Source organism: Lutra lutra, chromosome 6 (assembly GCF_902655055.1).
Source record: "Lutra lutra chromosome 6, mLutLut1.2, whole genome shotgun sequence".
Classification (NCBI taxonomy): Eukaryota; Metazoa; Chordata; class Mammalia; order Carnivora; family Mustelidae; genus Lutra; species Lutra lutra.
The window spans coordinates 64,784-76,802 of NC_062283.1; the positions used below are offsets into that span (position 1 = coordinate 64,784).

The 12,019-nt window shown below is 52.4% G+C and overlaps 2 protein-coding genes across 2 annotated transcripts; one reads left to right on the forward strand and one right to left on the reverse strand.

Annotated features, from left to right (window-relative positions):
- The first annotated feature begins 4,157 nt into the window (after positions 1-4,157).
- Positions 4,158-7,503, forward strand: LOC125102557 (putative olfactory receptor 2I1). The gene is made up of 2 exons (XM_047733871.1): positions 4,158-4,163; positions 6,371-7,503. The coding sequence occupies exons 1-2, from the start codon at positions 4,158-4,160 to the stop codon at positions 7,310-7,312; spliced, it is 948 nt and encodes a 315-aa protein (XP_047589827.1). The 3' UTR covers positions 7,313-7,503.
- Positions 7,504-8,513: 1,010 nt separating this feature from the next.
- On the reverse strand, positions 8,514-10,780 carry UBD (ubiquitin D). Its single transcript, XM_053447856.1, is given in 3 exon segments — positions 8,514-9,252; positions 9,255-9,474; positions 10,720-10,780. Coding segments are annotated over 3 exon segments (495 nt in total). The 5' UTR covers positions 10,747-10,780; the 3' UTR covers positions 8,514-9,004.
- Between the last annotated feature and the right edge of the window lie 1,239 nt (positions 10,781-12,019).

Genomic DNA, 12,019 nt, shown 5'->3' on the forward strand with positions numbered 1-12,019 from the left:
TCAGGATCAAAAGCTTCTGCACAACCAAGCAAACAGTCAACCAAACCAAGAGGCAACTCACAGAATCAGAGAAGATATTTGCAAATGACATTACAGATAAAGGGCTGGTATCCAAGATCTATAAAGAACTTCTCAAATGCAACACCCAGAAAACAAATAATCCACTCAAGAAAGGGGCAGAAGACATGAACAGACACTTCTCCAAAGAAGACATACACGTGGCCAACAGACACATGAAAATGCTCCACATCACTTGCAATCAGGGAAACACTTGTCAGGGAAACATGTATCAAAACCATATTGAGATGCCACATTACACCAATAAGAATGGCCAAAACTGACAAGACAGGAAACAACAAATAGTGGAGAGGATGTGGAGAAAAGGGAAAGAATCCTCTTACAATGTTGGTGGGAATGCAAGCTGGTACCTCCACTCTGGAAAACAGTATGGAGTTTCCTCAAGACATTAAAAATAGAGCTACCCTACAACCCAACAATCGCACTCCTGGGTATTTACCCCAAAGATACAGATAGGGGCGAAAAGAAGGGGCACATGCACCCCAATGTTCATTGCAACAATGTACACAATAGCCAAACTGCAGAAGGAGCCGAGATGTCCTCAATGGATGAATGGATAAAGAAGACATAGTCCATATATATGATGGAATATTCCTCAGCCATCAGAAAGGATGAATCCCCACCACTTGCATCAACATGGATGGAACTGGAGGGGATTATGCTGAGTGAAATAAGTCAAGCAGAAAAAGACAATTATCATATGGTTTCAGTCATATGTGGAATGTGAGGAATAGTGTGGAGGACCATAGGGGAAGGGAGGAAAAACTGAAAGGGAAGAAATCAGAGAGGGAGACAAACCATGAGAGACTGTTAATCATAGGAACCAAACAGGGTTACAGAGGGGAGTGAGCTGGGGTAGGGGATAACCAGGTGATGGGTATTTAGGAGGGCACGTGCTGTAATGAGCACTGGGTGTTATATGCAGCTGATGAGTCGTTGAACACTACATCAAAAACTAATGATGTACTATCTGTTGGCTAACTGAACATAACAAAAAAAAATAAAATAAAATACATAAAAACTTATTCAGTGAGGAAAAGAAATAAAACACATGTTGAGTGTGAATTATTTAAAAGGGTTACATTTTGGGGCACCTGGGTCCATCAGTCAGTGAAGTGTCTGCCTATAGCTCAGGTCAAGATACTATGGTCCTGGCATCAAGCCCCACATCAGGCTCCCAGCTCAGCAAGGAGGCTGCTTCTCCCTCTCCCTCTGCCTGTTGCTCCCCCTACTTGTGCTCTCTCTTTCTGTCAAGTAAAGAAATAAAATCATTCACCCCCAAAAAAAGAAGAAAATCAAAGGGTTACACTTTACCATTGGGGTGTGTGTAAAGTTTTTATTGTAATCAATAGTAACTAAGTAGGAAATTTAGGAAGTAATTTGAACCACTGCCTTCAAGATTTATATTTTTTTTATTTTTTTAAAGATTTTATTCATTTATTTGACAGATCACAAGTAGGCAGAGGGGCAGCCAGAGAGAGAGAGAGAGGGAAGCACGCTCCCCTCCGAGCAAAGAGCCCGATGAGGGGCTGGGTCCCAGGACCCTGGGATCATGACCCGAGCTGAAGGCAGAGGCTTTAACCCACTGAGCCACCCAGGAGCCCAATCTTCAAGATTTTTAAATGAACATTAAAATTTGAATTAAAGTACAAATAAATAAATAAATAAATAATAAAATAATAGATAGCTCCAGCACAGGAAAAGAAATCAGCAAAGCAAAACAGCAACCTAGAAGTGGCAGAAAATATTTGCAACCAGGTGTCTGATATATGTATATGTAAGTATATAGAGAACACATACAACTAAATAGGGGGAAAAAAACAAATGATCCAATTAATGGCAAAGGACCTGAATTGACGGTTTTCCAAAGAAAACATAAAAATGCCAAGAGGTACCTGAAAAGGTGCTCAGCGGCACTAATCATTAGAGACACATGAATCTTAACCACAATGAGACATCACCTCACACCTGTCAGAACACTTCTTATCTGAAGGACGAGTGAGAAGAAGTGTTGGTAGAAATGTGGAGAACAGGGAATCCCGGGCCCTGGTGGTGGGGATGTGAACCAGCTCAGCCACCAGGGAAAACAGAATGCAGGTTCTCCAACAACGAAAAAGCTACCACATCCAGCGATCCAGCAATTCCACTTGGAGATATATCCAAAGGAGACGAACTCACTCAAAGAGATATGGGCACTGCCGTGCTCACCGCCCCACTCCTCACCAGCCATGCGAACAACTCCAGTGGCCCTGGATGGATACGTGGATGAAGAAGATGCAATGGGACAGTCCTCAGCCATGACAAAGGAAATCCTGCCGTTTGCGCCCCACGGACGGACAGAGCATTAAGCCGAGTGGGACAAATCAGACAGAGAAAGACAACCGCTGCTTCATGCCATTTATACCTGGGATCCCAAAGCACTGAGTATGTGGAAGACTCAAATGGGAGTCGCCAGCGGCTGAGGGCAGGGCCGAAGGGGAGATGCTGGTCAAAGACGATGAACTTCCAGTTATGATGAGTTCTGGGATCGGATGTGCGGAGGGGCGAGTGCGGAGAACACGTATCGTGCGCTCACAGCTGCTGCAGGAGGGCGTGTGCGTGTTTATATGGGTGTTATATGCAGCTGATGAGGCCACAGTGCGGAGATAGCGACCACAGCGACAGTGCGGAGATAGCTGTGTGAGCCGGTGCCGGTGCTCATGAACCGCAGTGCGGCCGACACTGCACAGTATGTCCGCGGAACCGGTCACCACGCCGGACGCCTTAAACTTACCCGAGGTAGTATGTCTCCAGCAAGCGGCAAAAATTACAAAGAACCTTAATGGTCATGAACCGAAGCTTCTCGGATGGTTCTGGCCTGACCTCCAGCCACAATCGGCTGAACAAATATGGGGACAGGGTAGGATTAGGATTTCATTCGAATAGGATGATGATCTAGCCAACGGAATGTAACCAAGGGAGAAGAGGCAGGAGCGCCAGGAGGGAATGCGCAGAGCAGTAACTACAAGGACTGACCAAAACCCAAGCTCAAGAGAGCAGTGGAGACAGGCCGCCTTGGGGACTATGACAAACCTCCAGACACCAGCCAAGGGAGGGACCGCAGGAGGGAGCAGAGAAGCATCGTCTGCATGGAGAGAGACATGTCGGGAATTAGGACAGGCCGTCCTGGGACAGGGGCTGAGCCAGGGACAGAGCAAAGGCAGCGAGAGCCACAAGAAGGGGTGGCAGCGAAGGACGATGACAGGAGGGTCAGAACTGAGGATGACCTTACCAGACCTCAAACCCCTCCCACAGACAAGGACTGTCTCCCCCTTTTTCATACTGACCCCGAGAGTCACTAAGGTCATGCAGCTGCTCAAGGTCCCTCATCCCCTGAACAAAACCCTACACAACTATTCTAGAACACAGGCTGGGGAGGAAGCCCGGGGCTGCCTTGGGGACCTCCACGCAGCCAGGGACACACCACCCTCGAGGGCCTTTCCCTCCAGAATGTTCCTCTCCTTGCCCTGGGGGACTCCTCTGGACAAATCCGCACAGATGCTCATTATGGGAGTGGGACAGGGGTTCCCCAGGGCCCCATCCTCTCTTCTCAACAGCAGGGAGAATCGTTTCCCCGACTCCTCTCCGGTGAGCGGCTCACCAACATCCCCGCTGCACGGCTCCGGAGCCTTCAGAATCCGGAAGGCGGTTTCCGCGGCCAGCTGCAGCCACCTCCGACCTGCGACCGGCCCAAGACGCCAGTCCTTGCCTGGGCTCACCCTGGTGCCGGCTCTCTGGACACAGACACCGCCACTCTGCCGGAATCTCGGTGCTTCTCCAGACCTGGCCGGCTTCTCTGCTGAAGACCTTATGTTCACTCCTCAACTGACAAGCGAGGGGCTCGCCACCCCACGTCCTGTTCCTGAAGGAAGGACCTGGCTCTGACCTCAGGCACCCAGTCTTGAAATCAACAGTCATGCCATTCACTCTCATCCCCCCCCACCACAGCCATTTCCAACTCTGAGGATCCGGAGCGGACACAACAGACCAACTGATCATCTGGAAAGAAGCGGCGGAACATCAGTGCCAGAGACCCGGACATGAAGGTAGGAAGATGGTCTTGTAGATGCCATGCACGTTCTAGAATACCGAATGAGGTTTGGGGACACATCCTGGAATATTTTGACAACAGATTTGCCTTCTGGAAGCCTCAGGGTGTGATGAGGGGACACGTATGTGCACATATGTGTCTGAGTATTCGGGAATGTGTGTGTCCATGGGGTACTGGTGTTGGTTGTGTGATTTTATTGTTCTGCGCCTGGTTTCGGGGTTGGGTGTGTCTGGAGGGGAACTGTTCAGGGCTTGGCTGGCTGAACGGGTGTGTGCCTATGTGATCCCAGAATTAGAAAACTGAACTCTCTAGAACAATGTCTCTAGCACCATTGGGCCACAAGCCTGAATGTCAGCTCTCGCCTGCATTCCTCTCCCTGATGGCCCCAGTGCTCTGCAGCAAGCTCGGGGTTCGCATGTCCTTCCATCCTCCGCAGCCTCTGGCAGAGTAGAGCCTGACTTAAACATACGTGCACAGATGTAAAGCAAGGCTCTTGGAATTAGTGAGTTTCGGGTGAAATCCTGACAAGCATTTACAAACAGTGTGGCCCGGGCAAGTTATTTAATCTCAGCCGCCCGCCTACCTTCCTCTTAGAACAGTACTGCCTCACTTCCAGGTGAGTAAAGACCAGAGTTCATCAATAAAAAGACCTAAACTCACAGCCGGCTCTGGCCCTAACTGGTGTGGGAGCACCCACAGACCTCTCCTGACTCACAGGTGCAGATGATAAGAGTGAGCACTTACTAAACGCCCACTCGGTCCCGTGCCTGTTCTGAGAGCTCTCCGTGCTTCACCCCCTCCACCAGTCCACTTTCAAGTGAGGACACGGAGCCACAGACAGGTGAAGCCACGTGCCCAGGGTCGTTCCGCTGGGAAATGGCAGAGTTGAGACTGGAGCTCGGGCAGTCTGATGCCCCCACCCTTGCTCTCACACCATGAACACCTGTTCCGTCTCCTGAGCATAAATGGAACCCTAAAAGCACAACATTCTCTGGGGGAAAGAGATTTTCCTGAAACATTTTAAAGAAAATTAGGGTCTTGTGATTTTAAAACTCAGAATAGTGACTACAAGTTTATCTATCTCTGCACACCTGCAAAGAAGTGTGCAGGAGCGAGATTTCACTGTAACATTTAGTCATCGCATTTACTGTATGGTTTCTGTACCATTAGGAAATGCGACTCAATGTCACTCTGCAGGGTTAAAGCCTTCTGTGTTGGGTCCCCTTTTCATTCAAAGGACAATTTTTTTTTCCCAATGAGAGCCAGGCTATAAGACAGGAGCCCTGGAGATCATCTAGGTCAGACTCCTCCTCTTACACGTGGAAGACAAAGGCAAAGAGAAATGCAGTGACTTCCCCATATCAAATAATCCAACTGGCCCAAGGCAATTATGCTGGTGGGACCCAGGGCTTCTAGCTTCATGTTCAGCCAGAGGACTCTGGGTTTCAAGGCCCCCAGATCATGACCATCACACTACGGAGAAGCCAGAGGGGCATGGGTGCTGGTGACAGCCTAGAACACAGACTTCCCACAGAGTAGCACTCAGTAGTCAGCAGCTAATGGTTGTATTCTCAGAAGTAGAATCCCTGAAACAAAGAAGGGGATAGATGGTTCTAATCTCCCAAGTGACAGCTCTACCAAGCCTAGGGCACTGCACTTACTCGCAGGCACTACACACTTTGGAAGGAGGGGAAGGAGGCTCGGGGGGAATCTGTCTTCCAGCATCTGAAGGACTAGTCTATGGGAGGAAGATCAGATTCCTGCTTGGACCCGAGGAGTGCAGTCAGAAGCCAGTGAGGAGCAGAAAAAGCACAGATTTGACAAGGAGACAAGCCTGACTACAAGCCCCAGGGGGCCACTCACTAGCTGTGACCTTGGGCAATCTTCCCTCTCCCAGTCTAAGTCTGTTCTTCCAACAAGCGGAAATTCCTTCTCCCCGAAAGAGTCTGCTAAATAATTCATCAGCCAAGCTGTACTGAGGTAGGGCTAGCTTCCCAAAGCCAGGGCTCCCATCTGTAATTGAGAGAGCGAGGCGCGCTCTGCTCCCTCCCATCCGATCCCCCGCCCCGCGGGCCCCTCTCTCCCATCCAGCTCCCCAATGGCCAGGCCCCCTGGGCAGCGGGGCTCTCTTTAGCTCCCTGGGGGTAAACTCACCGTTTCGCTCAGCCTCCTTCCAAACACTGTGGGAGTTTCCTCCCGCAGGCCAACCACAGCACGGAGGAGCGCTTCCTCCTGCTGGGTTTCTCCGACTGGCCCGCGCTGCAGCCCGCCCTCTTCGCCCTCGTCCTGCTCTGCTACCTCCTGACCCTGGCGGGCAACTCGACCCTCGTGCTCCTGGCCGTGCGCGACCCGCGCCTGCACACACCCATGTACTACCTCCTGTGCCACCTGGCGCTGGTGGACGCGGGCTTCACCACGAGCGTGGCGCCCGCGCTGCTGGCCAGCCTGTGCGGCGCGGAGCTGTGGCTGCCCCGCGCGGGCTGCCTGGCCCAGCTGTGCACGTCGCTGGCGCTGGGCTCCGTCGAGTGCCTGCTGCTGGCGGTGATGGCGCTGGACCGCGCGGCCGCCGTCGTGCACCCGCTGCGCCACGCCGAGCTCGCCTCCCCGCGCCGGTGCCGCGCGCTGGCCTGCGCCTCCTGGCTGGGCGGCCTGGCCAACTCCGCCGCGCAGAGCGCGCTCCTGGCCGCACGGCCGCTGTGCGCACCCCACCTGCTGGACCACTTCATCTGCGAGCTCCCCGCGCTGCTGCAGCTGGCCTGTGGTGGCGGCCGCGACGCCACCGAGCGCCGGATGTTCGCTGCGCGCGTAGTCATCCTGCTGCTGCCGTCCGCCGTCATCCTGGCCTCGTATGGCGCCGTGGCCCGCGCCATCTGCGGCATGCGGTCCCGGGGCGGCCGCAGGAAAGCGCTGGGCACGTGCGGGTCCCACTTGACCGCCGTCTGCCTCTTCTATGGCTCGGCCATCTACACCTACCTACAGCCCACGCGCCACTACGACCAGGGGCGGGGCAAGTTCGCTTCGCTCTTCTACACCGTGGTCACCCCGGCCCTCAACCCGCTCATCTACACCCTCAGGAACAAGGAAGTGAAGGGAGCAGCCAGGAAGCTCCTGGGCAGTGTGGGGAGAGGGCAGGCTGGACGGTGAGTGCGGGGCGGGGGAGGGAAGAAAGGGTGAGCCCCGGGCCCACGGATGGGAATGTCCATTGGGAAGGCAGCGAGCCCTCAGCCTGTCCATTTCCCTGTGAGAATCAGCAAGATGTGTCCTCAGGGAGTCCGAGGTCCTTGGGGAGGCCCCATTCTCCGCTCCTCCCCCCGCCCCCCAGAAATGTTCCTCTGCTTCAGGGCAAATCCCTCTATGCTGCATATACAGGTTCAGGGAGGGGAAGTGGCCTTCTGGCTCTCTCTTCAGCTGATGAAGAGAGAGGGCATGATTTCGAGAGGAACTTCCCCATCCTCAGGGGTCCAGTGACAACACCCAAAGAGTCCATATGCCGGTAAGATCCTGTACAACAGGACAACTAACATTCCCTCTCCCCCAGTCTGATGGTGCACACCGTGAAGACCCCACAGTGTCTGGCCTCAGGAGTCCCCCAAGTTGACAGAGAAATCCCAGACTCTACCCTGCCAGAGACCCATCCAAAACAAGGAGCCGCAGTGGCTCATCCAGGGAAATCGGTCCAACCTAATGCCCACCTAACCAGGTCACTAGTGCCACCAAGAGCACTGGAGCCCAAAGCAGAACAAGGAATTCCCCTAAGTGGGGATGGTGCCGCTGGGGTTCAGCTGGGATCTCTTCTGCACAAGGTGGTTCTTGAGCAAGTTTAAAGAGCAGAAGGGACTAGGCATGTCTTAGATGGTGTGAAAAATGTGTTCTTGACCAGTCATGAGACACAAGAGGGACAGTGAGACAAAGGAGTGAGTGAGGGAGGAAGATGCAGGAAGAGACCCACATTCCCCAGGGAGGAGCAGACACAGGGGTGGGGGGCACAGGAGGCAGCCAGGAAAAGGCTCTGTCAGCCAGAACCAGGGCACTGCCTCGGGAGTCAACCCAGAGACCAACCGAAAGCCCCCACCCAAACGATGCCCCACCCCAGAGTAGACCTGCTAGACTCTAACGCAGGCAGGACAGAGACGGCTCCATGACCACACCTTCCCCAGGGACACCCCCTCCCACTGGAGAACAAAATCTCTGAGTCCCCAGGGGAGGTGTCTTCCCATGCCCACCATCAACTCCAGAAATAAGAACAGCTGAAATTGGAGTGGGGCGTAGAGAGTAAGACAGCACACCGTGCCGGGATTCATTTCCTGCCAAACAACGTTAAATAAGGACAGAGAAGATAGTTTAGTTGAATTTCTAAATTCTTTATTACTTAGATTGTAAACATATCAGAGGAATTAGCACACTTCAATATAAATCATTTCACTGTTCTCTACAAGCAGAAATTCAATTTAATTCAACATATTGAGTGATATTACAGATGAAATATGCCAGTGGGAACACAGAAATTAGAGGAATATGGATCCCAATGTGGAACTTACTATCCTGTTGGACGGAAGAAATAGGAATTTTTCTAAAAATCAGAGGGACGAGAGAAAGGGCTAAATTCCAAGTTGGCTTTGATGCTATCTCTACTGTGCCTTAAAATATTATTTTCTACTTTCAGTAATATATACAATTTATACAGCTAATCAACTGTGTTTGATCAAAAAATCATAGCGTTAGAAACTTTTCTGCAGTCTTGCTTCCCTCTTCACCCCTAACTTTCCCTCTTTCTCTTTCTCGTTAATTTGGGGAAATCATCAAAGGATGTGGGGGGAGTGAGAGCTAACAGCAGGCTCACCCCCCAATGCAGTAGTCTGCCAGCCAGAGTAAATTACCCCGTCTGATGCCGTAATCCGCCATGGTCTTCCCATCTTCCAGCCTCTTGCCATTGCAAGTCACAATCTGTTGCTCAGGCACGATCGCGGTCTTGGTCTCGATCATCTGTTTCACCTGGGCCACTGAGCTGGACCTTCGTATCTGGAGGTGGTGCCTCTGCCCCCCATCACGTGACTACACCAGAGTCACGGGCAGCTCCTCATCACTGGCGTCACCACCTTCAGAGTGAGGTGGATGGTCGTCTCCTTGTCAATGCCGTAAGACGACAGCCTCCTCTGGGGCTTCAGCATCTTGGAGCCCAGCAACAGGACCTGGTCCTGCACGGGAATCTTGGTCTTAGCCCGGACTTGTTCTTTGATCTTCCTCACTGTGTCCTCCAAGTTAGCAGCGAATGTCATTGACGTCCTTCCCTCAGAATAGACCGTCACCTGGACAATGAAGGCCAAGAGACCGCAAATCAAGGTGCCTGGAACGCCTGCCACCTTTACACCACTGTCCCCCTCCTTGCCCAGCCCCACCCTCCCTGCCTGCCTTGTCCTCCAGCTCCTATACAACAGGCTCTGTCCCTCCCTTTTGTGGAACTTCTCTTTGGGAATCTCAAGCTTCTAACTCAGGAAAATCATCATTTTCCTTTACAGCCATACCTCTCATTCATCCCAACGTCATCAGTGATTTCCCACATTTCACAAGCCTCCTATCCAGATAGAGGTTGTCAAATGTCAGAAACTAAATCCGATTACAAAGCACGCACAGTTATGCACCGGACGCCAACAACAGCTCCCAGAGAGAATCACCGACTCGTCAGCTCATGGGACACTCACATACTACCCTCCATGACTACTTCAGAAGGAGACCCTGGACAGGACACATACCCTCCGGACTCCCAGTTTCTTTCTTACTGTCCTATGGCCGTGTAATGACTCACACGTTATGGTGACACTGTGTTCAGTGTGACTTGTTCCCCTGGACTTCCCGTGTGTTTCTATCTACCTATTGCAGAATATGGTCTCCTGCAGCTAGACCAGGGCCTCACTCACAGAAGGCAGGGCCAGATCGAGGTCTTCCTTCCATAGTCTGAAGCTGGCCAGTGCAGCCTGTGTTGTCGCTGGCAAGCCTGGGAGGACCATTCAAAACCATCTTCGCAGTCTGGACGTCACAGACATTTCCTCACAGGACCAAGCCCCTCTGTGCTAAGCAGCCCCCCGAGGCCAGCCCACATGTACTGCACGCACTCCTTATAGGCTCATGGATCTGGTCATTAACACCTTAGAGTGAATGAGTTTTGTGTACCTCTCTTTTGGGAGGAGAAGGTGTTGAAGAGCCCAGGGACTCTAATCAAAAGGAGGAGAAAGGGCTCCAGACAACATTTCCATAGGTTCAAATCCAGCCCTGTGGGCCCAAAGCCCACTCCCACTTCCCACCATCCTCCCTAATAGGGCCCAGTCAGGCCTGACACAGAAGAGCACTGAGGAGCCAAACGAGCCGCTTCTATCCCCAGAACCTTCCTTCAGCTTCTATAGAGATCAGAGCCTGTCGCAGCCCCTGCAGGATGCCTTCCCAGCTGCTCTGCCCCCACCTCCCCAAGCTCTGTCCCTCCTGGACTCCTGAAATCACTCCCCAACCCTTGGCCATGCTTTCCCTCTCCCCATTCCCACTTTTCAACCCCAGCTTACATGGAGGCAGGAAGTACCAGATGCCATGTCTACAGCCAACAGAGCAGACACAGGAGGCTGAGGAATAAAACTGGCATCCAAGCTTATGTACGAGCTGAGTTGGAAATCCCCTGCCTGAGCCACTGTGCCCATGCCCTTTGTTCTCCCTTGATGTCATGAATTTTCTTTCACTTTCGCTTGGACAGAGTCAATACACACAGAGAATACTCTCTAATCAAAACATTCTTCTCATCCATTCTACCCATTCCTCCTCTTCCAAACATAGGTAGGTCCTTCTCTGTGGAGAACATCCCCACTTAACAACTCACCACTCACAGTCTTGACTTATGACTGCCCAGCCTACAGCCTCACCCACTTCAAGACCTTTACTACTTGATTGTCCTCTCCCGCTGCTTTTGAGAACCTGCCCCATGCATTACTCAGGGGCCTTCCTGAGAGGAAGGGTGCCCAGGAGAGGATGTAGAGTCCATGAGAAATGATGTGACCATGAGCAGCCGGTTCACACCAGACAGGCAGAGTGGGAGGCCCAGGAGAGGAGGTAGGAGTCCATGAGGAGTGATGAGACCATGACCAGTCTCTTCATACCAGCTGGGCAGAGTGGGAGGCCCAGGAGAAGACATAGGAGTCCATGAGGGGTGATGAGATTGTGATCAGCCTGTTCACACCAGCCAGGCAGAGTGGGAGGCCCAAGAGAGGATGTAGAGTCTGTGAGGAGTGATAAGACCATGACCAGAGAGTTCACACCAGCCACACAGAGTGGGAAGCCCAAGAGAGGATGTAGAGTCCATGAGGAGTCATGAGACCGTGACCAGACAGTTCATACCAGCCGCGCAGAGTGGGAGGCATGCCTCCAGATCACACAGGATACACAGCCTACTCTGAGAGGAGACAGGAGTTTCATTCCCAGGGTCCACTTGCTCCCTTAACTTGGGCAAGTCTGTTCACCACCTGAGATGTTTGTTTTCCAGTGAACGTGAAATGGTTGGCAAGAATTCAGAACACAGTTTGTAAAATGGACCCTACATCCCTGGGTCTGGAGCTCTCTAGCACTCTTCCGTTCCTGTCCCGGAACCGGCTGCCCAAACCTAGTACTTAGAACAATCCTGGCCCAACAATCAAGGGCCGAGCCCACCTCCCATGAAGCAGAACAATGCACATCGGCTCTCGCACTGCGCTGACTCTGTTCCCCGCCTTTACTGCTGGACACTCCCTACTCCCCGTGCTCTGTGATCTCACACACACCCATGCTGCTCCTTCCTCCCCGGCTCTGGAGGTTTGGATCAGACAAGAAGGGAGGGCA